At 45.8% G+C, this 26953-nt stretch overlaps 1 protein-coding gene across 3 annotated transcripts in view; it reads right to left on the bottom strand.

Annotated features, from left to right (window-relative positions):
* Window positions 1-8103: 8103 nt before the first annotated feature.
* znf385a (zinc finger protein 385A) overlaps window positions 8104-26953 on the bottom strand; it is a 55576-nt gene continuing 36726 nt past the window's right edge. For 2 of the 3 annotated variants that reach the window (XM_086142009.1, XM_086142010.1), the window contains exons 3-8: window positions 23654-23764; window positions 18831-19005; window positions 12266-12622; window positions 8949-9133; window positions 8775-8867; window positions 8104-8444 (exon numbers count right to left, since the gene is read on the bottom strand). In XM_086142009.1, coding sequence (XP_085998135.1) covers window positions 8196-8444; window positions 8775-8867; window positions 8949-9133; window positions 12266-12622; window positions 18831-19005; window positions 23654-23764 — 1170 coding nt within the window. In that variant the 3' untranslated portion in view covers window positions 8104-8195. Of the gene's footprint in view, window positions 8445-8774; window positions 8868-8948; window positions 9134-12265; window positions 12623-18830; window positions 19006-23653; window positions 23765-26372; window positions 26558-26953 lie in introns of those variants that run through there. The other variant, XM_086142012.1, reaches the window with a different exon arrangement.

Below are 26953 nucleotides of genomic sequence, written 5' to 3'. Positions count from 1 at the left end.
ACATTGCATATGAAGAAGTGACTCTGGCCCAGCTCTTGTCTATTTAATTTTTTTTTTTTTAGCGGTTTTCTTGTGCTTGGATCCTTCGCTTCTTTGGAAAGTCGTGAATAAACACAGGCGTGAGGATAAAAATGCACTCGCTGGGGGGCTCCCACGAAACAACCCTGTTCAATTGCATTATTTGTTTCCTTCTGTCAGTAACTAATCATCTAATTTAAGATGGCAGTCTTATCTTTCACATTGCATCTAGTGTGCAACCATCAAGCGTCAACGTCAGTTTCCTGTCACCCACTCAACCCGCCGCTGTTTTCATCGCCATCATTTCCTGAGTGCTTCGGGGTTTACGTTGTATGCATCATGGGAAATTTAAATAGAACCATCTCCAAAAGACATTTGTTACTAAATCCCATCTACAAGAATGCACGTACGGTAGGGACTGCGGTAAAACTCAGGGAGCCAGTGTCTACATGTCCAGCTTCTTGTTTTTGTCAAGTGCAAAAACGTAAGTTTGCATCGGCCTCCGCCTTTGATTGACGCCCTTGTTTCCTGTTTGAAAAACAATTAATTAGATCCGTCCCTGCCTTCGCCTTTGCCGCACGTCTGAGGAGTGGCACTACGCCCCCCCACTGCAGAGCAAAAACAAAAAAACCCTCGAGTATTTCCAACAATTGCAGTTCTGTCTCAAGATGCTAACATGCCAGCGTAACAGAGCAACTGCAGCGCGGACACACATCTTCAGAGACTTGTGAAGATGCCCTATTAGAGCGATACCTTGACGAGTGTCACATTACTTGTAATAAGGTCACTTCTGTTTACGTTTATTATTTTATGACTCATTTGAAGTCAAATGAGGATTGTTGGTATTTGCATGTGACCCCAGTTGGGTTTTGATTATTACACAGGTGGCTGAGAGTTCTGTTCATTTCCCAAAAGAGGACAAGATATTATTTCGGGTTTGATCCCTTTTTGCCTTTCCAAAATACTGGTATTGTTTCATGATGTCCCGGAGGAAATGTTACAGCCTGTGGTGCGTTGATAGATATTTGTCGCAGCGGGATGCCATTAGCGTGAGGGGTAAGAACCTTCAAGGATGTGGGATGGCGAATGAAGTCGAAATAAAATAAACAGGACAAATGTCAGACAAAAAAAAAAAAAATGATGCAAGTATGTCATACATTAGTCATAAGAGCTGAAAGTGAACCCAAGTAGCCGCAGAAAGAAGGCTGATGACGACATTTAGCATTTCCAAAAAATAACCTGTAGCGGTTTGTCTCTTCAGTTACATTGCATGCACATTTGCTCAGTTGTGCCTCCTCTCTCCTCCTAGACTGTTTGTGCCACAAGAATTATCTTGTCACTGATACACCTGAACCTGCCAGCTCCTATTTGTGAAAGCAGACATGAGCATGCATACCTAAATTAACCCCAGCTGAAATACAAAGAGAGTTTGTTTTCGAATCGATGTCTTTTATTATTGTGTCCGCGCGCTCATGCTTGTTGTGCTAGAATACAGAGTTACACACGCGCATTGGTTGAAACTATTCAGTCTGGCTGCACACTTTGCATCTTGATGCACGGCATTTTATACAAAATATTCTAAAATATATCCTCACAGTCCAAAAACATGCAGGCGGTTTATTGGAGAACTTAAATTGAGAATGAGAGAGTGAATGGTTGTGTGTCTCTATCTGCAGCCCTGTGATCTCATCAATGACAGATGGGATGGGCTCCCGGCATCGCTTTATCCAGATACCAATTTTATAAATGATGAGTTTACATCTCTAAATTTTCACGATCTGGTATCATGAGGAAAGGTGCTGAAAATGTGGTAAATAGTGGTTCTATATTCTCTCATTCTTTGACAAGTAATGATTGCAGTGATTATCTGCTTTGTGGTGCAGAAACCATACTTTTGCACTGAAGTCACCACAAAATATTCCTCCCCAGTGTAATCCTCTGACAACGGTCGCAAAAAAGGCAAGGATGAGAGCTGATTGCGTCTCTTCTTTGCTTTGGCACAGACGCTGATTTCAAGAAAAGTGCCCATCTCCCCTGCTTCAGATTCCATTTCGACATACCTATCCGACATTCTTCGCGTTCGTGTCTTAGATCACTCCACGACGCACTCAGGGTGAAGATGCCGGGCCTGCTGCCTGTCGCAGCTTTATGGAAAACAAGGTGCAAGTCATGAGTCTCTCCTTTCTGTGCGTTTAGTGATATTGGTAAGAATGTTTGACATCACATTTATTCATTACGCGTCCAGCTTATTCTGCACTCAGGTTTGCGGAGATGCTGGATCCAATTCCAGCTGTTGTTGCACGAGATTCGGTCTTCATCCTGGGATGGTTGCCAGTGTAAGCTGCATCTAGAGACCTACAACTCACTCATTCGCGCATCTCGGCAAGTTTGAGTCTTCAGTTGACCAACCGGATGTTATTTGGATCGTGGGAGGACAACAGAACGTTGAGGAAACCCAGGAAGAGCGTGCAAACTCCACACAGAAAGCCCCCCCTTTCATAACATTCATAAAAGTCTATGTTAAGATATTTGATTTTGTATTTATTCAAATGCAAAGGAATCCTATGGACGACACCCTCCTTCCTGCCTTCTGTATGGTGGTGCTTGTACTGTATTCACAGGACTGCAGGATCGCTCTGAATGCGGAAAGAGCATCTATTTTCAGCCCCGCTGCTTCGTTGGAGTAGACCGGTGAACAGTTTTGACTGTAGGGCCATCTAGTGGTTTTGTGTTTCCTTGTTACAGAAAGCAGGACGAATGCTTGGAAAAAAAAGTCCTGGGCGGCCGGCTGGTGGGAGAAAGCGGTGATACATTTCTGACAGTACAATGCCGCTCTTCATCACACGGAACAATGCGATGGCTGTTGGAAATTCCTGCTAACTGCATCTGCTGTCAAAAACAGGATTTTCAGAACAGCGGAGATTTATGGCTTATTAAATATAATCACATTCAGGCTGGTATTTCTGCAGGACGTAGTACAGTGCGTCTCGTACGCTCATTCTCTTGTACTGCTTATAAGTTGGAAATATATATAAAAAGTTTTCTGTCCTCATCTAAGGTTTCACGAAATATTTTGCACTCATTCCATCATTCGTTGGAATCCAGAGCTTATCCTGCTCAGGGTCGTGGGTGTGCTGGAGCCTCTCCCAGCTGTCAGTGGGCGAGAGGCCAGTCGATCGGAGAGACAAACAGCCACTCAGTCTCTCATTCATACATTTGGGCGATTTTTAGGGTCTCCAATGGACCTCCTGCATGTTTTTAAACTGTGGGAGGAAACCGGAGGAAACGAACACACAAAAACTCCAGAGAAAAGGCTCCCTGTTGGAATCGACCATTGTGTCGTGAGGCGGAAGCGCTAACCGCTGTGCTGCCATATTTTGTTCTCACAGGCTAATTCATTTTCAGTACGTATAAATAGATTCAGATTAGATTCTGATCCCTTTATGTGTCATATGCAGGTTTACCCGCAGACAACAATGCAATGACATGTTTTGCGGAGGGAGAAGCAGTCACTTTACTAATCCTCAACACGGAATAACAGATCCAAAATGTATAAACATTAACATGGATCAAAATACTTATGCAAAATCCAGAGCTAAAAATAAATGTCAACATTTAGTGTCTGCGCATGAATTTCCATGTGACAATACGAGGTTAGTACAGTGTTTATATTGGTTTTAATGAAATGATGGTAAAAAAAAAAGCTCTGCGTGCCTTCTGCGGGAACAGTAAATGTCCAGGATGTGGGTGACGTGCTGTCGGCGCTACCCTCTGCAGTGGCTTCCTGCCGTGATTAGAGGAACTTGAAGCTGCTGGCCCGTTCTACCGCTGCGTTGTCAGTGTTGATGGGGAGATGCCTGTCTCCTGAAGTCCACCGTCATCTCTATTGTTTTTTTTTTTTTTTTCGGGTGACCTTCAGAAAGGGGCTATCGTCCTTGCACCAGCTGATCATCTCTGCGGGCGATCGCATCGTCGTTTCAGGGCACGAGCACTCGCAGCCCACCAACTGTGACCCGATGGTAGGGGAAGTCAAACATCCAGCTGCAGACAGTCCTCCAGATTAGCGAGCTGCGCGACCATTTTGGAGGGAGTGATGGCATTGAATGTCGAGGCGCGGAGCGTTCTCGTCCCCCCCACCCCCCCCACCCCACCCCCCGTCCAGGTGGTTTAGAGCGGTGTGTGCTGCTTGAGCAATGGCATCATCTGTCGCCCTGTTTGCGCTGTCAGCAAACTGCAGGGGGTCCGGTGTTTCGGGGAGGGAGGCACAGATGTAGGTTTAGACGCTGCGCTCTAAGCGCTCCGTGATGACTGATGTCAGTGCTGCAGGCCAAAAGTCATTAAGGCAGGAGACTGCTGACACAAACACATTAAGAATCCGTCTATATTTCAAACAAGCAAATTGCATTCCGTTATTTTTTATTTGTCGTTAAAAGAATTTGAGAAATGGCAGAGTTATGTAATCTAATATTTACATTTTTTTGTGATTCTTCAGGTTCCACAGACATTTAAGTGGCATCCCACTACAGTGAGTGAAATTGGTCATGATGCTAAACAGAAATCTTGATCTTATGCGTGGACATATGATCGGCCTGTATTCATTTTTTTTTTTACTATTTTTTACAAAGTGTTATGTAATTAATTGCTGAGCGTTATTTGTTTGCAGTCTTCATCAATTAATTTGTATTCATCAGTATCTTATTTCATAGAAGCCCAAGATGTCTTCATGATGCTGCTTGTTTTTCTACACGTCCATCCAAACGTGAATAGAAACACTCAAAAACTCAAAAGACATTTTGTTTCATTTAATGATTTATTGACATTTACTTTTTTTTTCCACCATGGTTTCTCTCGATACCAATATTATTTACCATAAAGTTTCTTTTTCATTTAAATTACATTTATAATGTTTTACTCACATACACGTTTATTGTTAATTTTTCTTATTGCAATAAACAAGAGTAGCCAGGATGAGTCGGGTATTGCTACAGTTCACCATACAAACTCTTTGCCCTCCTGACAATGAAATTCAAAAATAACTTTATTGGCAAGACAAAATTACAACACCGCCTCTCCATCTCTCTCTCTCTTTGCTCTGGGAGAGACTGAGGGCCAAGTAAGGCTAAGGCTAGTAGCCTAATCACAGCTAACATGAAATACCTGTCCAGAAAATAGGAATCTAACATCTATTTTCCATGTGACCGATGAGGATGAATTGTCGGGACTTGTGAACATCTCAAGGACAAGATGAACGTGTTGTGTTGCGACTCGATTGCTCTACCGGGGGGGACCAGACTGGGGGTCTCGGACCAGATTGGAAATCCAAATCGTTCTCCCATACTAAATGTGCAGGTTGTTGTTTCCACTATAGTGTTAGGCCACTTCATAGCTCCAGGTTTCCTCTGTCTCTTATTGGCGAGGAGCGGGGAGAAAGCATGGGAACACATATGGTGTGTATACACACACACACACACACACACACACCAATGGAGAGTAGAGGACAGATCCTGGAATAGTTTCTCACTCGCAAAAAAGAACCTTCGCAAACAATAATTTGCTCGGTTGACGATGAGAACAAAAAAAGAAAAAAAAAGCACAACGGTGGAAACTGACGATGAGCCAGCTTCTTTTTTTTTTTTTTTTTTTTTTTTTTAAGTAATGGCATTGATAATATTCCTCGAGACTTAAATGCATTGCTTTCGCAAAAAAAAAAAAAAAAAAGAAAAAAGGAAAAACAAATGCAGGCAAACTTCAAATAGAAAATAAGTCTGGTGAATAAATCTTAGCTTCATCCCTTGATCCCTGGTTTCATACCCTGTCCCCAAACAGAGATTACCACGGCTAAAAGGCCCTTTAATATGAAGGGTCGGTCCCCAAGCCCACTCACGCCTCTGCCTCTCTGTCTTTATTTCAAACCTGAAGGGGTGGTGGGGGAGGTGACGGGGGGCTCGAACCGCGTACGGAGGAAGAGAAAGGTCCGTCAGCCGGCGTGTTTTTGCATTTCGCGTAGGACTCCGGACAACGTGTCACAACAGGTCACAATGATAACAAGTCACTCTGAGGAAAAAAAAAAAAAAAAAAAATGCTCATTGCATTGCAATATTCAGACAAAGGTAAGACATTAGAGCTCATTGCTTCTCAATGAAAGGGCACAGTGTCGTTCAGGAAGGGGTGACGGTTTCAAGTTGTTTCGCGAGAGAGTTCTGCTGCTCGGCTAGTGACGTGCCCCCCCCACCCCCACCCCCACCCACCCCCGCTGTCCGGTGGTCTGTCTGGATCAACTCTAAATCAGCCATTTTATTCCCCCTTCGCTTCACGGGCACGGTCCTTACCATTTCCTACCTACAAAAATATTTTTGTTTTTTTCCTTTTTTTTCTTATTTATTTATTGTTATCTTACATACGTGTGAAATAAACTCAAACCAAACTGTCCAAACAACGACGACAACAACAACAACAAAACCCCAAAGTGCTCACCAGTTTTTTTTTTTGTTTTTTTTTTCGTAAAAAGAAAACAAATGATGGTTCATTTCATGGCTTTCAGTTGTAAGACAGGAAGTATCGATAGATAGACGCCTCGCGCCGGCCGTCTCCGCTTCCGGACTGCCTCGCCGGGCTTCTGGCTCGGCTGTTTGTCCAGATCAAGATCATTTTTCTATTTAGTTTTTTGGCTTTTGTCTCGTTCTGTAATTTGTTCCTGCTCAGAATTAGGGTTCGCCAGTGCTGATGCGGCTGTTCCATACGCTCGTTCGAACCTTTTTTTTTTTTGAAGGTGGGAGAGGTGAGGACGAGGGTAGATTAGGAATGGAAGAGGTCGACCCGGTGACACAGAAACCTGGCCCTGCAGGACTGCTTCACAAGGCCACATGCAGAACCCAGGTGGATATACACCGAAAACGGAGTTAAGTCGACGTGTTGTGCCACCCAGGCGGGGGGGGGGGGGGGGGATCAGCCCGTGCTAAAAAACCCGTCCGGTTCGAGGATCGTTTCTCTTTTTAACCGGATGTGACGTCTCCCCACATATGCAAAGTATATTTCATTACTCGGGGAAAAAACAAAACAACGAACAAACCAAAAAAAAAAAAAAAAACATCATACACTTGCCACCGAATGCAATCTAAAATGCAGTAAGAGATCATGCAGTACAGTATGTACTTAAGTGTAAATTGTGTTGTTTCTCCCAACCTACCCCTCGGCGCGGCTGTTCTCTGACTGTTATGGAGGTTGGCAGATGTGCCCCGGAGCAATTTCAGTCGATGATATCTATTTTGAAACACAGATTCGCTCGGGCCAGTGTGTGTCTGCATGCCGCCCGGGGTCAATCCATTCGCTGACCCATGCCAGCCCTCCTCTCACCTCACCCTCTCAGGAAATGACAAGGCAGCGCACCCCCCCCCCCCCAACCCCCCCACAGTCACTTTTCTGCTCTTGTAACCCCACCTCCCCCACCGCCGACCCGACATGTTTCCATGTGGCTACCACCTGCCTGTCAGCAGAAATCACGTTGTGGCAAGTTCTTGCGAGGACTTCTCGTGTCACAGACCGAAGAGTCGCCGGCCTTCCTCGCGGAAGGGACGGGTACAGTACCACGGAGGCCGCCACGGCTACATGCGGCGCGTACAGCAAAGACCTATTGAAGCAGCTACCCTACAGAAGTAACGTTATTGTCTTGGTTTTTGAAGTGCATAGGATGAGAAGAACACATCGAGCCATGGCGACAAGCGAAAAAAAACCAACATGGCCCTGAATCGTTATGTAACACTACATGTGGTTTAATGTTTTTCTAGAAAGGTCTGCGTGTGTTTCTTCAGTAGCTAATTAGGCAACCATGACGGGGCCACAGTGCAAGGGAGTGAAACCAGAGGGTAGTCGATGCACAGGGGAATTCGATGGGCGCTGAAATTTATCCTCCTCTTATTCCTTCTATGGATCGTTCAGTCTTTAAAATGAAGGGAGGCTGTCAGATAAAGGGGGGGGAAAAAAAGGAGAGTTCTCTTCTCCGATGCTCCTTTCCCTAAGTCAGTTACGTACTCTAATGGTTGGATTTTTACATTTTTTTTTTTTTTTTTTAATTTTCTTTTTCCGTATTATTTGCTGTTTGTCGATCGTGTTCGAAATCTTCACAGTGTGCTTTTTTTGGAGTGGCTGCTCCTGACTGGCCAAAGTCAGAGGGTGATGTGTCAGTAAGGAGAGAAGAGGATCGGCCCGTGGGTGGTGCGGATGGGGCCCGGGGCGGGCCTCAGGATGGCGTGGCTGAGAGGCGGGCCTTGCAGGAGGTGATGGTGCGGGTGCGGTGCGGGAGCTGCTGCGCGGAGAGCCAGTGGGTTTGAGGACGCTGCGGCGGCCATGGCTGCAGCAACAGCCAAGGGGTTGGGCAGCAGCCCTGCACCCAAAGCTTTGGTGAGATCCTTGGAGAAGGTCAGTGAGGACTAAAAATAGAAAGGGGTGTGCGCACAGATGCAGGAAAGCGGAGAGAAAAGAGAGAGAGGCGTTATTAGTTCCAGAGGCTCGACACATGGTAGATATAAAACAGTTCTAGACCTTCCCCATCGAGATTCTTTTGATCTATCATAATGCGGAGCTTTTCGGTTCGGCCGCGGCGATTTTTTCACGAGGACGCAAACGGAAAACAGCCGACGGGCTTTTTGAGCGATAGCGACTCCGGGGATAACTCCTCGAGGTAGCGTCTAGCCGGTCTTTGGGCGCCGGGTTTTGCCAGCCGCGGTGAATTAAAATCGTGGAACTCGAAAAGGTTTTACCGTCAGATCAGCTCCCCTGTGCTTCTTGTGCCGGCTGAGGAGGGGATTGGGCTTTCCCGCCATGCCGTCCCGGTGTCTTCGACTTGATATGTGCTGGAAAGACGGAACAAAAAGCGTATAAAAGAGTCGCTTTCGAAGACGCCGGGAAAAAAAAAAAGGCGACGCCCCGTTTACCTGTTTCAGTTGCAGTTCGGAATTGACCCGCACGTTGCAGATCTCACAGTGGAAGGTTCGTTCCTGAGTGTTGGGGTCCACCGGCCCTCCTCCCTGCTCGCCGCTGGGCTTGGGGCCAAGGCGGGGATATGCCTTGATGGGGCCCAGCCCGCTACGTGCCTCCAAGATAGTTTTGTGTTTGGTACCTGGGTGCAAACGCACGCGCAAAAACAAAAATAGAAGCATAAAAATGAACCTCATTTCAACGTTGAAATACAACACAGCGGCGGTATTTGAATTCAAATACCAGTTCAAATAGAACGCCGGGGCAGTAATTCTGTTTTGACGGACACCGTATCTGGGTTTGATCATTTTTGAAAAAGCTCAAGTATCAGTTGGGCTCCACTAGATGGCTGCAGTGAGACAGCCATGCAGGCTGTTGACGGAGAGGTTGATCTCTGGTCCCTCCTTAACCGAAATACAACAATAAGTGACTGATAACATGACGGCAAAAATGTGTGGCAAATGATCAAAGTAAGAATTTTAAGAAAATTATACAAAGTTTTTTGATTTCAACATTGAGTCCCATTAACAGCAGCAGTATTATGTCAAAATGGGAACAAACATATTTTTTAGACCATAAAAGTGTAACGATATGCTTATTAGTTATTGCTACCGATCTGGCTTCACTGTAGACGGCAAAATAAGAAGTTCATTGTGCGGGGAAAACATCTTTACATGTTTCACGCACATATGACACTTTGAATCTTGAAATATTAAAAATATTTATACAGATCCCCCGAAATACTGGTTTAATAGCGAGCTTTTTCAAAATATTCATTTTGGGGTTTCAAAAATGAGACCGATTTTCAATTATTTGTACTAAAAAGCTAACCGGAACGAGTCGCTTGTTGGTTTTTGTGGCGTGAAAATATTCAGAGGCAAAGTTTCATTCCGCGCATGCGTTTGCATTTGTATTTAGTAATGTGTCGGTACAGTCGAATCGAAATTCCGTCTTGACTGAGAGCCCCTTACTCTGCCGTCTCTTTCATCTTAACGCGATGCATCCTGCTGTCACAGGCGCAGACCGTGGAGCCCCTCACCGAAATCCCTTTGAACAGAGCTAAGGTTACAGAGTGGAGTGCCATCGCGGGGGTTGGGGTTCAGGAACACGGAGGCTGTGGGCTCCGTCGGGGGGTCGGGGGTGGGCTGGGATGGTGGATTTTTGCTCGCGGCCCTAAATGTGCCCACGGGGCGTCTCTCTCGCTTCTTTCACGGTCTGACAGCAGATTATTAATATTATTTTCGCAAGGTCGACTCGTAAAGCAAATGCACAGACAAGGGACGCTTGAAAGCACAAAGATGAATCGACGGAAAATATTGTTCATAAATTGCGAAATGCTTCATACCCCTTCATCCGTCTATTTCTTATTCCTGGCATTTCTGCTGTTTATTCTGTACCCAAAAAACTCAAGCATATGCTTCTAGTTTTGGACTGCGCTAACATGCATAGTATTTCTTTTTTTTGACAATGAGCGGGGGGTGATTGCTTCCAGATCATTAGCCTCCCTCAATGAATTTCAATTCGAAGCAATTCGCGACACGAATATCCAAGTCCGCTGACTCCTGCACAGCCGTGACACGTGCATCTACATCGTAAACGTGCCGGCGCGCAGATGAACCAAATTTGCAAGCGTGTGCATGTTAGCCTTAAAGGTAGATTCACTTGCATTCAAAGTAATTAAGTGCGCTTTCCAAATTCTTCCAAAGTCAAGTCGAGCTATAACGCTATCGGTAATTGCGCTTTATTGATCATAAACCTTTATCCAACATCAAGAAGTATTTATTGGTCAATTTCACGGCTGGCTGATTTGGCTGCCGCAAACGTTCCTCTGGGCACGGAGGATGGATCCGCATTGCCGTGGAGTCGGTTCCCCGCGTTAGGTCTCTCCGTAAATGGAGCCTATGTGCTGGATTTTCTTCCCTGCAGAACATCTACATGCAGAATAATGCATGTGCCTGTGAGTGCGAATGGCAAACAGATACAAACTGTTCTCACTGGGAAAACTGGGTCACGGGCAACGATGACTTGGTAGGATTAAAGTAGGCGGTGGCGGCGGCAACTTTAATGCATTTGAAGCCCTGAAATAACATTGGTTGGTGTTGCCGTGATGCACTCGGCCAAATAACCACCTATTGTTGTTTTCCCACTCAAGGCTGGAGGCGACGGGAAATGTTTTTCAATGCCGCATCTTGAAAAGGAAAACATATGCATCTTGGCATGCTATTATATACGGGGATGCCATTGTGTGAGTTAAGAGAGTTTTATGAATGGTGTGCATGTGTTGGCAGTCTAGGTAAGCGCACTAACACACACACACACACACACACACACATAGGACGCCTAAGGAAAGTTTCTGAAACCAGGAGATTAGTGCTCAGTTACAGAGATCTGGTCTCTCTGTGTCAGACAGATCAGTTACCTGCTGATCAGTGTTCTCTTCATCACCCTCTGCTTTCTCAAATTCAGTCCAGGGGTTCTTAAAGCGAGGAACATTTTTCCTATCTGTTTTTTATTTTTAATTTTTTTTCTGTGCATGCATCTCTAAAGTAAACAAAAGCTAGATGTATAATTGTAAGTGATAATATGAACAAGCCATTAAAATACTTGATGACATCATCGCGACATTTAACTGTAATATGATTCAAAATGTTATTTATATGTATAAAAGTGATTTTTTTTTTTTTTATTTTAAAATCTGAGGATGACAATGTGACAAAATCATCCATTTCAAGTGTAGGGTCCAAAAGTTGTAGTACCAATTTCAGCCACCGGACTGGTTTTGTCCTTCTGTAAACAAATGGGGTGGAGGAAAGTCTTTAGTTTGTATTATTGCACTCTTGTGGCTGAACTAAGAACTGAAAAATACCCTTAAGTTGGGGGGATGACAAAAATGTACTTGCATCTAAGTTGTTTTCCACTTATTTTCTCAAAAGGCAGGAAAAGCACAGCGGTAGTTAAAGCTAGCATCGCAGGAAACCAAAAAAAAAAAACAAATTCGCCTCTGTCGTTCTATTCGTGTAATTTTACGAAAGTAAATAAAGTACTTCATAGAAAATTATACAAATTTGAGAATTAGCCTATGATAGTTCAGCTGTTTCAGTTTCACTGTTAGCGATGTGGTTTGCATCCGGCACATTCAACGTTACTTTTCAGAGGTTATACCTGTGCACCTTTTTAACTTCGGAATAATTAATTTACTATGATTCATTTCTGGGGACAAACTATATGCGCCGAACCCTTTTGAGGAACAGCTATGTTGCACAAAAGAACCCACCTTTGTTGTGGGCCTCCAGCTGTGACAAGGAATTGACCGCCACCTTGCACAGGGAGCAGTAGAGCAGCTTCTTGGCTTTGTCCTCCTCCGTCTCCGGGTTGGAGGGGCTGCCGGAGCCCGGGGGCCCGGGGACCCCTGCGAACGGAGGTACAGACCCGGGCTGATCTGGGCCGGCGCTGCCGGTGCCGCAGCCCGGGGAGGAGGGAGGAGGGACCAGAGGTGGTGTCGGGGTGGGCAAGAGGGGGCAGACGGAGGGCACGGGGGAGTCCATCGGTGGGGTGGGTGGGGTCGCGAGAGGCGGGAGGGGCCCCGGGGCCAGCAGGGGCCCATTTAACTGTGACAGAGGCCGTGCGTCATCTGCCGAGAAAGACAGACAGAATGGAGAGAAACAAACAAATGTTATTGGAACGGTAAAGTGTTTTACGACTTTAAACTCGTCTTTAAGCTAAAGCGACGCTAAATACCCCCTGGGAAAAGAAACCCCAGTCGGGTCAAACCGCAGCACCAACCACTCCCATCCCGATGCCAGGCGACGATCAGACCAGCCGCATAAAACGGGTTTTCCAGGCAGGAGTGCCTTTTTTTTTTTTTTTTTTCGCTTTTTATTGAAACGCTACACAGGATGTAAACAATTTAAACCGCTCCTTTTATTTCAAATTAAAAATAAACTAGAGCGAAGGGAGGAGAACGTATAGTCCGCCTTAGTGCGAACGATGAACATGCGTTTTAAATACTTCCAGGGCCTTTTTGAAGCGGCCAGGCCAGCTTTTTTTTTTTTTTTTTTTTCTTATCTGATCTGGTCCCAAAACAATATTATTGAAATCTTTCCAAAGGACAAAATAGGAAGCAGAAACTCCGTCTTCAGCATGTTTCGGTTATTTCCTTTACCTGTAGATTTTGGCGCGGTCGAAGCGCAGCGCCACATGGTTTGTTAGAGGGATACGGATAAGTTAAAAGAAAAACACACACACACACACCCGGAAGTGAGCGGCCCTCTTGCTCTCCTTCCACCCACCAACATCTCGGCGTCTTATTGTTTGGAGATCGGCAGGGGATTTTTATTTTTATGATGACAGAACATATACACACATGTTCTCAATCAGTCCCTCACATACGCCATGCCTTCGGTATTCCCAAACTAATGGGAGTTGTCCGAATAAAGACGCCCTAAATTCGGGTGGGCCGCTCGGTCCCCCCTACCCCACTCTACACTCAACAGGGTGTAGCGCCACAGAAAATCCACTGGAGATTACGGTATTAAAAGGGATAAAAGGGAGGGTATTTCTGGTAAGAAAATAAATGTTCACTTTAGCTCCACGGGGTCTTTTTTCAAGGCTCCTTAACAGATTGAAATATATGAGATGATAGAAAAAGGACACCGTGTGTTTATATATATTTAGGTGTGTGTTTGTGTGTATATGTATATATATCTTTTGCTTTCTTATCATGGTCACCCATGGTTATTTTTCTACCTCATCACATTTTTTTCTGGAAAATGTCACTGAGTGCTTCGCATTCCGGCACTTTTCCATTGAAAAATTCCCTTTTTCTTTCCACCTTGGAAGTTTCCAGCTGCAGAGCTGGTGGCTGCAGCCATCGTCCAACAGATGTTTCATTACAAAAAGAGGAGAGGAGGAATATTTCTCAATGCAATCTGCGCTGGTATGTCGTCCCCCCCCACCTCCCCCTTGCCTCCCGGACACCCGCCGTACAGTGACGAATCCCATGCAGGAATTCTGAGTGTTTTTCAAGTCTAATGTGATCTTGTTTCGCTAGTATTCTATCCAACATTGGATGTCCCCCCCCCCTCCCCCTCAATTATTATAACTGTTTGTTAGTTAAAGAGCAGACTAAGCTTAATACAGAAATTACCCCCAAGCTCCAGGACATGTAATGACAGAGAAGCGACGCGGTTATGTAACATTGTTTTAAGTGTACTCTCACACTGGGACATCGAGTATATCCACATAAATTCATTACAACCCTGAGAGACAAATGCCTAAATGAACAGCATCCATCACATGTGGTTTGAGTTAAACTCAGGTCAGGATGAATGGAGATGTTTGGCCGAATTTCCAAAAAAAGAAAAAAAAAAAAGGGGGGGGGGGTAGGGTTTGCGATCTGTGGTCGCCTAGAGTTCTGCCGTATCAAGCCATCACACCCGGTCACTGTTACAACTAACACGACGGTGAGTCCGTCCCAGTTCACGGAGAGGTTAACCCCTCAGCGGCACACAACCGCCGAGGTGAAAAGTCCACTCTGTCAAATCGGGCGACCGAAATGGATGCAGAAATGACCGACTCCCGGGCGTCTCCGAATGCCGCTTTTTCCTTTTTTGTTTTTCCACCGACTCTCTCGGTAACCGGATTCTCTAGAAAGTACAGATGTCCTGTAAGTCTAATGAAACATTGATTAGGATAACTGACCTCCCTTCCTGCTGGCCGGCCTCACAGCCAAATAGAAGAAGGCATTATTCACTGGGAGAGGTCGACGGAGGGGAGATAACTCGGTCCAGATGCTTTACACTGGTCTGGGGCATCTAATCCACCCCAGGAAATTAAAGCTATGTATAATATGCCGTCCGTGGGGAAATGTTTTGTTGATAAAGCCGCGGGATTTAACAGGGACACAATTTGGATGGAAAGAACTTCCATTGTATGCGGAAAAAAGTCAACGTTCAACCTGCCCGTTTCCCCCCTCGGAAAACGCAGCGGGGTCTCAGCTCATTGCAGAAGCCATGTATGTGTGTGTGTGTGTGTGTGTATTAAAACGCACAAATATTTACAATATTGCGCACAGAATGAACATGAACCCTTGGGATTGATAGGCAAAGGATTACCCTCAATTACGCAAAATATGGATTGGAGGTTGTTATTGTAGTCGATCAACGTAAACAGATTACGTTACTTTGAGTAACAAATCGCTAATGAACGGCGCAGAAATGGCAGGTTTACCCCAGGAAATAATGATTAATGAGCTTTGTAACCCAACGCTTGACTTAAGAGACTGTCCTTATCCATAATGCAGTTGGGTTCCTTTTCCGCGACCGTCCGCCCCCTGAAATTCGAGTCCTTTTCAAGTGCGAACACTCAAATTCTAGCTTTTTTATTTTAAAGCTACATTTAATTTGTTGTGTGTTGTTGTCTTCAGTTCGCCTAATAGACCTCTTTGAATAGAAAAACACATAACGATTTCCAATAAAATGTGACCCTTGTAACAACGCAGAGAGAATGCAGAGAGAACGAGAGCCACGAAACTCAACCCCACAGTCACCTTGCAGACATGCAACTCTAGCTGTCACGTGACAGTCATCTGGTTAATTGACCTTGGGTGTGTGTTTTTGTGTGTGTGTGTGTGTGTGTGTGGACTACAAGGTAATAATATCACTGTGGTTTTAACGGGGTCCTTCATTAGAATGGATGTGGGAAAGCAGAGAGGGAAAGGAGTAGCAAGGGGGGAGAAGTGGAGTTTCTCCAGCTCTTTAAGTAAACAGCTGCCTCCATCAAGCCCGCAGTCGAACGCTGAGCCAAACCCTGATCTCACCAGGGCGTACCCCCCCACCCCCAACCCCCCGAAAAGCCTAGGGCCTCCTCTTTTTTTGGGGCAATGCTCACCAGAAACCCCCCCTATTGTAAAACCCGGGATCTGCTCTGATAGCTGCAAGATTAGAGAACCAGCAGCAGTCAAACACTCGTGACCTTTCTCCGTTTTCGCCCTCCGGCAGCCTCTTGCAGTGTCCCCGTTAAGAACTGCCACTGCTGGATAGTTGTAAAAAGGACATTATGTATTGCAAAAAAGGGCACGTCATCATACAAGTACTGGGGCCGGGGAACAACATTTCGAATCAAACCATTCAGATGCAGATTTGCTAAACGCCAAAAGCACACGATTATGTGTTGCGAGGGATTACTGCTCTATAGGAAGCCTTCCGTTCATTGTGCTTAGCACAATGTTTTTATATGGACTCTAAGTGTGTACAATTATCGTATACATCCCCCCCCCGACTCCCGGTGTATTATTATAAGTTTCAGAATAACTGCCCCACAATGACCCGTGTTGAAACCGCCAGACAAAACCACCGTGTCCACCCCACAGGAGTTGGTTTCCAAATATGGCAACATTCGGTTAGCGGCTCCAAAAGCCCCACCGCGGAGCGACGGGACCGGATCAAACTGAAGGACATCTATACGTGCAGACACACACAAACACGCGAGCAAACCAGGAAGAGACCGGATTCCAGGGTCACGATAAATACATTCTTTCCCATGTCGCTGCTTTCAGATCTCAGTCATTGCAGGCCTGCAGGACTTTCACGCCTCAAAATCTTACTAAAGGTGATCTCACATACAAACACCCTCGGGAGAGGGAGAGTAAAACAGCCAGATGTTTGGGAGTGCAACAGGAAAAAAGAAAATTTGTAAATAGGGATCTTTAATCTTTATTTTTTTTGTTATTGACAGTTTCATGCACGTGCTCTACTTTGATAGATTTTGGCCTTTATTGGTCCGAAGCACTTTTTTTTTTTTGTTTCGCATTTGCTGCTTTGCCATCTGGTCAGTAAGGTGGAAATGTCTGGTAAACATTTAGTTACAGAATCCTTCGCAAATGTCACAAAAACATGGCTGGTGTTTTCATTGCCTTGAATCTGATGCAAGAGTAAAATTGTGGCTCTGAGGAAATGGAAAATTCTGGAGGCTGAATTAAGAAGGGCAGAAGGGACACGGTGCCCAGCCTCTGGGTGGCTGCACGGATTCCACTCGCGAAAATAAAAGCTATTCTTGAAACCAATCAAGAAAAATCATAATAAAGGGATAAATCCCATCGTCCACGCATTTATAAACACGCTCGCTACTCAAATGTGCATCTATAGACGCGTATATAATTTCAGGCTTGCACAAGATGATGCCAAAAGAGCTCTGACGAAACCGTAAGAGACCAGAATATACAGCCAAGGAACCGTGTTCTTACCAGCTAATACATCAATCTGCCAGCAGAGAATTACTTGTCATTAGAGTCAGATCAGCTGTACCTTCTGGGTTCATTTAGGCGACGGCTTATATTCCACTTCATCATCTACAGTGACGGTGTCATCTTTATTTTTTTTTCTCGATCGGTCTTAGCACTCATTACCGCTGTTGTGGGCAACATGGTCTATTTTGACTCTTGACAAATTGCACCTTCCAAATAGCTCGTCATGCGAAGACACATCCAGATACATGAAAACCGCAGGGCCCTCCTTGAAGGGACGCCAAGAACCTGCCATGTGGTGTGTGTGCCAAATCACTATAGTTTTATATTGCACTGCTGAATACAGCATTGTTGTGGTTGGATTTGACCCATTTTTTTTTTTTTCTGGCAGGGAAGCGTCTACTCTGATCATCCTGGCACTCATGGTTGCCAGACAACAACATGAATCAAATGTGAAATGAAAACAAAGAAAATCTGTGACTTAATCTGATAGGTTGGAGTATCTTTTATTGATTCCGTATTTGCAGGGTTTCCATTAAGAAAAAAGAAAAAAAAAAACCTGTCTAACGTGCTGGGGAACAGCATCTATTAATAACAATCACCCAGCGATGGGTTTAAAATGAATATTGAATCCTACATTATTAATGCAAACTACACTGAGATCAGAATTTGAATTTAAATTTTTGAGTAATATTAGAAAATTGGGTCATACATTATGCTTGCGTTTTCCAACATCAAAATGCGCTCACTAATGCTCAACGCTTTCAAACAGACTTGATGCCATTACTTTGAAGAACTTTGAGGAGATTAATTCCATTTTATAATGATTAAACCTGCCAAATGAAATGGTGGGGGGGGGGGATTTATCACCGGCGTCTGGGAAAAAAAAAAAAAAAAAACCTGTCCATCTGACCGTTGAAGACGATCGCGCAAAACCCACTGTATTGCTCGTCACCATTTTTTTTATTAAAGTTTGGGTCAGACTCAAATAACGGCTTAGTCAGACACACATCAATTACATTTCGTTAACTATGACTATTTGTTTTTTGGAAGCATGGCAAAACAAGGCGTTCAATTTGCACACGGAGCAGAAGAAAGCGTCCCGATTGGGCCGAGTTACTTCTCTCAAGAGATTACTTTCATCTAAATTTTTGTTGCCTGAACTTTGGTGAATCGCTGCCCTTCTAAATAATTTGTGAAGAGTCCCGCCGTGATCTGCAAAGACCCAACACAATGGATCTTATGTTCAACAGTCTATTATTTTGCACAGGAGGTTTATGCTCTCTGAGCGAACTTCAAGTTAAAAATGATTTCATTAAACTGAAAATCGAACCTATGATTGATTTATGTCGGGGGAAATAAAAAGACGACTGATGATATTTAATGACCAAAATGGTTTTGGACGTCGCTGACGGCGAACACAATGACACAAGTCAGAAAGCGCAACGAAGTTCAAAGCTAGCGGGACCAGATGTTTCTCTCCGGCAGAACGACAAACCCTGAAATGTAACGATGATTTCAATATACTGTCACGACCTACCTCTTTTTTTTTTTTTTTTTTAAACGCGACAGTCTTTTTTTTTTCCTGCCTTCTTACCCTGTTTGCTGGGGTCGCTGTCAGAAGTTGTGCCAGGGGCTCCTGGCGGAGACGGGGACGCGGTGGGGGTCACAGTCTGCGGTTTGTCCCCCTCCTGAGGACGACTCTTCGAGGTCTCGATGCCTTTGACTCTCCTGGCGTGGCGGTTTCCTTTGTAGTGGGCTTCTGCTTGGCTCTGGAGGAAATAAAAAAAAAAAAAAACGACATATGTGGCGAGTGAACATTAATGCCAGGAGGGGAATTAAGCAATGTGACATGGTTAAGTATTGCTATGATACGCAGGCATTAAAAAAAAATATAGGCGCGTCATCCTGTTATCCAGCGTGACCAGGTGACGGGTGGGTTTATGTGGAATAAATAGACGGATTGCGGGTTCACAGCGGAAAGCAGTTACAGAGCCGGGGGTCGAATCACCCCGACCGCCAGCCACAGGAGGAGAACCGACTGGTGAGATATATTAGCGGGCGTCATACTTCTTTGCGCGAGACAGGTTAAACAAACATAGGAGTAAAAATGTGAAGCGATGCAACGATAGAGACGCTTAACAAACCATCCCTTAGACATCTAGCACCTCATCTTTCCCCCCACTTAGGTGTTTGAATCTCAATACATTTCCTTCCAGTATTCGACAGCTACATCTGGTTCTGGTTCATCGGGCGGCTTACATTGGACATACTCGTTTTGACAAATATCCTCTGCATAGTTCCGAACAGCGCTTGGCTCCAGACGCGGAGGAGTTGAACCTGGGGTCAATGGGATGCTATGTTACCCCGAGGTCCGTACAACCCCTACCCCCACACACACACACACACACACACACACTCCAAACCCGCCATCCTGACATTGCCACGGGTATCACATTGTTCAAGTACAGAACATCACTCATGGGATAAATACAATGACGGTCTACAGCTGCTCCCCGAACAGGGTCAGTCCCTCACATACTTAATTGCTTACTTTTGGAGTGGTCGCCTTCTTAAAATACGCATACCTTTATGTCAGTGTGAAGATTAAAGAGGGATGTGGACTTTGGATGATTTTTTTCGTGGAGGGGGGGGGGAGATCATCCTGCATGCCGGCGGGAAGGGAAGGGGGGAGAACAAAACATCGCTCAAGCGATCGCAAAAGCTAGTGTTCCAAGTCTCATGTTCAAAGTCTAGCAACTAGCGAACGTGTTTTTTTCGGAGGGAATACGACGCGAGTGAATTATTCACCGGGACACCAACAGGACACCCAGTGGGGGGGCTGGGTCGGGTGTTTGGGGGGGGGGTCTCTTCTCTAGCCTCTGTGTGTTTATGAACGTGCACGGAGGTATGCGGGGCAACATGGCAGACGAGGCTGCTATAATGGGAAGTCGCCATAGGTCTAGAATTATCATATGGGGACTGCATGATGAAAACACACATGCACACACACACACATGTGTATGCACAGTAAATGGGCAGGGGGTATTCGGTGGGCTTTTGGCACCTGTTCGCTTTGTCTTTATCTCCCTTTTATTGTGGTTTAACTGTCCCTCCCCCCCAATTAAAAACACAGAAGCTTTTGTTGATACAAACTCGTGATCTCAGCTCTGCGCTTGAGTCATCTCCCTGCTATTCCCCCCCCCCGACTAACGTTGAGTGAGCAGATGTCCCGCCCTGCAGTGTGTGTGTGTGTGTGTGCGCCGTGTTGGACAAATGATATTTGTATCAAGGGAGTGATGATGAAGACGATTATCAAGTGGTGAGATTACAATAAGCTGTCTTGAAGAGTGGCTAACAGCTGCCGTAGGAATTGAAAGCCTCGGAGACTTTGATTGACACTTAGGGGCATCCGACCGGCCGCTGGCTTAAGAAAGGGATAGAACGGCTCGGCGAGAGACTTGTGTTTGTGAGCCATGTTGTGTGTGTTTGCTATTTGGCATGCATGAGGTGAGTGCCTGTGGCGACTTAGAATATATTACGTTGTTGATACATAAATGTTTCTATTCTCGATATAGCCGGCTCTCGGCAACAGCGATCTTTAGAAAGCGGTCCGGCGAGGCCCGCGGGTCTTGCCGGAGAGAGCGCTTCGAAGCGGAATTGCGTGCGCGAGACGTGACCTTTCGCGTCAATAAACACGAGATGAGCCTTTTCCTGTGCCGCTAAGTGGATTCGCTTGCAGACCGGATGTCACTGTGCACGTCCTGCCCTGAGATAAAGCGGGTAAATTATGGTTGGAATACATCTTTCGACGGAGGGAAGTACGAGACACGGAGTGTCGCGGGGAAGATCAGCGTTGACAACCAGATTGATGTAGAAATGGGACGAAATACGCCAAATACGGCCCCGCCGCTATTTGGCGTGAAGGTCAATGTTACATTATCCGGAGGGTTTCATAGCGGGCTTCCAAAGCTTCCCGGCACGTCCGTCACAGTAGAACCGCAGCTTCGGCTCCGGCCGAAAGGGAAAAAAAACAAAACAAAAGGAGACAAGATAATTGAAAGGAAGGGACAATAAACAAGCTGAAGATAGAGTAGGGGAGTGAACAAAAGGGGAGGGAGGGAGGCGGCGGAGGAGGAGGAGGAGGAGGAGGAGGGGACGGAGAGAAAATAAGGGATGCTTATCAGCCAAGTTCTGCTGCGGCAGCTGTGACGTCGGTCGATGCAGCGAAACAGAGCCTGTGATGTCACTAATGCAGCACAGCACCAAGGTTATTCTGCATAAAGTAGCACTTTATACCACCGCACAGCACGGGAACACCGGGGGGGGGGGAAGCGACGTACTCGCTCTCCCGCTTTCCTTTTTCTCACACCGACGTCTCCCCGCGACGGCCGTGGCGCTGTCACAACAAGACACCGGAAAGCGTGTCCTTGACGAATACATTTTATAATAAGTAGCGACAGGCCATTTTGGGCATTTCCACGGCTAACGTAACGCGGTGCGAGGGAGCGAGACATGCATGAGGTTGCAGAGCGGGAGACGGGCGGTGAAATAGCGTAAAAAGAAAGATCAAATGAGGGAATGAATGATGGTAAAATGATGCGTGAAATGAGGGGAGCGTGGAGCAGGAGCAGGGAGACAATGCCGAATCCTTTGAAGACACACATATTGATGAAACGCTCCGTCCTCTGCCTCCGTTTCTCCTCCGGCCCGAGCGGAGCGGTCGAATCCGGGATTTCAAATAAAGACAGAGAGACGTCAACACCGAGGGCGAAAATCAACCCTTTTTTTTTTTTTTTTTTTTTTTGTGCCTAAGACACAGACCGAGGTGGAAGTAAACAACCCCGGGGACCGGAGCATTCGTGGGCGTTACGTTTTCTTCCATGAAATATTTAACTGTGATTCATGAAATAGAACAGCGTTGGATATTTTAAGTCACACGACCGTCCACTGAAACAACAGGCTGCAAATTTGACACAGATGATGTCCTGTTACCATGAAATTGGCGGTGCATGTTCAATACCGTTTGATGTTGAAGCTGCATGTTTCCTATCTAGATAGCTGGAAAACAAAAATGATATTACTGACATTTTAAAGAAACTTTTATCATCGGGCGTCTCTTTCAGGATTGTGTCATCCTTGCCAAAAGACCTGATGGCTGCTGCTAAATGAACTGTTATTGTTGAAAAAAAAAGGGCTTTTGCAAAAAAAAAAAAAATAATAAAATTGAAATGCTGTGCCTTGGGGACTTTCTATGTAAGAAGAAGAGACAGGGCTGTCTTCAGGATGTGATGCACTGGAAATATTCAGTATTTAATTTACCTTGTGTTGCCTCGCCTTAATTTAGCGAATCAGTGGATGAAGGAATTTAAATAAAAATTCATTTATAATTCTGGCTGAATTTTGTTCCTCGTGATTCATCTACCCCCGGATGTTATCATCATACAAGAGGACAGTATTTGCAAGCAACTGGCCTCGGGGGGGGAACTCATCACGTAAACATTTCTCACTCCCCGTTTCCTGTTGAGTCTGTAAAGACATGCGGCAGAAAAATCCGCCGAGAGCAGACTCGGAAAAAAAAAAAAGGGAAAAAAAAAAACAGCCTTGCGACACCCTGGCCGCACAGAAACCATGATTGCAGACCTGAGGAGTATATATAGCGCAGGCCTATTCTTTCATGTTGCATATTACGGATGGATCTCCGCCCTTGCCCCGAAGTCTGAACCGCTAAAGACAAAAAAAAAAAAAAAAAAAAAATCACAGGCAAATTATACAGCGCACACATGGCATTGGGCATGAATGTTGTCATGGGTCTCTTCTTATTAGTTTAGAAGTAAAAGGAGATATTGTGTTTGCTTTTCTACATATGGAATATATCTTTTCATTGATTCGGCATCACAGCTCGCCCATGTGTGAGAACCGTTTAATGTATATCATATATACATATAAATGATTCAATAAAACCGTGTGGAGCTCGTTTTAAAAAGGCTCCATTCTGTGTCTTTTGTCGTGGAAAATCAACTTTCCACAACTGCAAGAAAATAATGAAAACACGCCAGTGTTGACAGTCCTAAGAAAAGAAAATCTTTTTTCAAAATACTGGGGGGGGAAGAAAAAAAAAGGAAAAGAAAAATCTTGTTTTCAGCCTTTTCAGCAAATCTTGAAGCTTTGTGCTGCAGGAGTTATTGCGTTTTATAACTCTTCGCTGTCTCGAAACAAATTAAATTCCAAAAGGGTCACAACTGCCAAAACAAAGCACCAACAACATGTAAGCGCGTCCTCCCCGTCAATATCCGCCCTTACGAGCGGAGAGAAACGCATTCCTGACGAAAATGTGCGCGTGGTGAAGGGTGTGCGAGGATAAACAATCAGATAAAACATATTTATGACACATTTTAGGCGAAAGTTGGGGAGCGGTACCTCCGAGTTGAAGCGAATCTGGCAGACGTTACAGGAGATGACTGGCCGCTTTGTCTTAACCAGTGGAACTCCGAACGTGTGGTTGATGACAGCCTTCTGCACCGGATCCATCTGCCAGGGAGAATGACAGAGAGGGGAAAGGAAATAAAATTGACGAAGAAAAAGAAAAACGAGAAAGGAAAAAAATTGTTAGCTTAAATTCCATAATCGGTCATTGTCGGTGTCTCATGATGGCGGAGGAATGAGGGGACGGCGTCCTCTGCCAGGCCAACAGGTTTGCGCCCCCGAAGGATGAGGCTTACTAGTGCAAATTGTTACGTTTATAAGCGGATAAAGTCCACGGACACGAGTGTTTACTGTCTGTCTTTTAAGTGTTTACTTTACTCCCGCGATTATTTTTACTGCCCGTTGTTGACGACGTGTTGCTACAACCGAGGAGCCGACTCCGTATCCTCGCCGCCGCTGATCCCGCTCCGCGATCGCGGCTGGATACCGTCGCCGTGTTTCATTTTTTCAGCTGGTGCGTCCGTCACGGACATGTTGTTAAGCACCTCGTATAAATTTAACCGGCTCGCATTTGCGGTCCTCCGACGCATCGGCGGTTAAGCCCCCCGGTTAAACTCTGTCCCGGGACATAAAAGACGATGCCTGCCGTGACCTTAAGGGGCTCCGTTTCAATTATCAACTTTTGAACCCCGAATTTATCTGGCTATCACCGCTCATTGACCTCTCGCATTAGCCCGGCGGCGGCGGCGGCTAATGCGGATTCCAACATCAGACGACGACAAAAACGGGCACCGGCGCGAAACAAAAGAAAAGGGATCGAGCTTAAGGGACACGCCGAAGTTCCCGAAGCACAAATCTGCAGAATCAAGTAATCGGCGACGGCAGGTGGTTTAGCCCCGAGCCGGCCTGGCTTTTCACCAGACCTCTTCGAGCAACCGGTGAACCAATCGCGGCCACCGAGACCGGAGCATAGCCGGAGGGTGGACCACCCACGGATTTGTGACATGTATGCTTTGGTTCTGCATGAGAATTAGACGTCTCAGTCGCCCAAAATATGGTGTGGTTGACTCTCCCGGAAAGGCGGATGTTTTCCTTTATTTCTGTTTCCTATTTGTTCTCCTAAAATCAAGGGGACGGACGAAAAGAAAGCAGCAGGCGAGAGCGCGGTGAATTCCTCACCGGTCCTTTGTTTACACAAAGCCGGATCGGAACCGCACGACGAAGCGCCACGCTCGTGGAACATTCCAGGATGTTTGCGTTTTAAAAAACAAACAAACAAACAAACAACGGTGTGTAGTTTGATTTCATTAAGCCGTGAGATGGCGTTCCGGGAACGTCCTTCCAAGTTTGCCCTCAGCGTGTCGGTTCGGAGACTCCAAAATGACGCGATCTGACTCATGGCAGTGTTCGCGTATTCTCTTAAGCTACGTCGCACCCGGTGCCGCCTCGTATAAATCTCGTTAGACTTTCTGCTGAGTGGGAACAGAGAGGAAAGATTATATTCTCATAACTCAACGCAAGCGAGCGATTGGAGTTTCTGCATGGGGGGGCGGTTACTCGGCAACTCCCGGGGCAACGGCGTAAACAGAGACGGAAAGAAACGGGGGGGATTGTTTCAGCTAGGTGACAGATCGGTGCAGGAAAAAGCCCAACGGGACGGGGAAAAAGTAATAAAACAGGGGCACGGGATGAATCGAGGAAAATCGGGAGAAACCAGAGGCCCCAGTCCTGGAAGTCCTCACGTCGTGCACTTTTAAATCACACCCTCCCTTTTTTTTTTTTTTTTGCTACACATTCCACAACTGCTTGTATTTCTCCTCCCTAGCAACAGAAAAGGAGGCTTTGCTTTTATTGCGAAGTCAGATGAATGACGTCGTGGAGCGATGAACCCCTGCGAGAACGCTCGCCGTCCCTTCGCGTCACGACATGTACCTGTGCATTAAGTCTTCGTCGCGGCTCCGGGAAATCAATCGAGTCGTCGTGACTGATGCTTTTGTTGCTGCCGTGACCGGCCGTTACCCTTCTGCAGAAAGTTTTACAAGTGCTTAACAGGGCTAATGGAGTAACTGTACATGTGAATTATGAGCTTCTCCCCGGCCCGTCACTCTGGCACATTGGGTGTGGGGGTCAGCTATCATCCATCCAGTCGGGTTCAGCTGTTAAAACACCGTCCGGCTGCCAAGAAGCATTTTTGGAAGGCTACTCGTATGGCCCGGTGCGCTCCAAAACATGTGCTCATGAAATAGGAGTACGGCATTGTGATGTAACCCAAGAGGGTTTTTCCAAAACTCGGCAATCACATTTCAAAAAAAGAAAAGATCTTCATAGAAGTCGGTGCAAGGAGCACGCGACTTCGCTCAAAGTTATCCCTGATGTCTCTCTGCTCGTGCCAGTCACAATATCTCTAGCAGAACATCTAAAAAAACATTACTTCATTCACTTTTGTCCTGTAGTTTCTCAAGCTTTTGTAAGTTGGTGGTTGAGGTGAGGGATGAGGGTTAAATTCACCAAAAGATTTTTTTTCTTCTTCAACTTGTGCAGCAACCAGGAAGTGCACCGTGTCTAACAGGCCATCCTGGCATTCCGCGCCAAGGGTTCTACGCAACGCCGGTTCTATTCGAGATCTGGTCGAACACTTAAATGCAATTGGGAGCAAAGAGCAAAAAAAAAAAAAAAAAAAAAAAAAAACAATTCCCGGCTCCAACGCACTCACCTTCTTCTCCTCTGAGTCTACGGCTGTCTGGAGCTGCATTGTTCCCCCTGTGTCTTTTCCACCGTCAGAGATGAACCCGCTTTGGGTCTCGGGCTGCTCGTGACCGAGCCTCCGCGGCGCACCGTCCTCACTCATTCAGCCTCCCGCTGTTTTTTTCTCCCCCCCTCCCCCTCCCCCCAAAACTGAACACAACTAAGTGAAAAAAAAAAAACAAACAAACAAAGGCCTTGTGGCTAGTGATGCATTGCCGGCTCTTTGTTTCTCCCAGATGCTTGAAGAGAAGACCAAAAAATGACTTGCTTGCTTTAACTCTTGTTTTCACCGACACATCATCTAACAAGTGCGTGTCCCCTCTGCTCAGCCTCCCCCTTTCTCTCCTCTCAGCTGCTCTCTCTCCCTCTGACTTGCGCCACAGTAATGCGTTCCTCTCAATCTGCTTTGGAGTTTTTCTCCTCCCCTTCTCGCTCTTTCTCTCTCCTCCTTCTAGAGCATAGTGGTTTTTTTTTTTGCTCGGGATTACGAGCCCCACCCCGCCCCCACCCTGGCTTCTCTTCAGCTTCCCCCCCTGCCCCTCTTCGACA

The sequence above is a fragment of the Fistularia commersonii genome, chromosome 34 (assembly GCF_037954325.1).
Source record: "Fistularia commersonii isolate RoL2024-O1a breed Wild chromosome 34, RoL_Fcom_v1.0, whole genome shotgun sequence".
Taxonomy (NCBI): Eukaryota; Metazoa; Chordata; class Actinopteri; order Syngnathiformes; family Fistulariidae; genus Fistularia; species Fistularia commersonii.
This window is presented reverse-complemented; position numbering and strand designations above follow the sequence as displayed.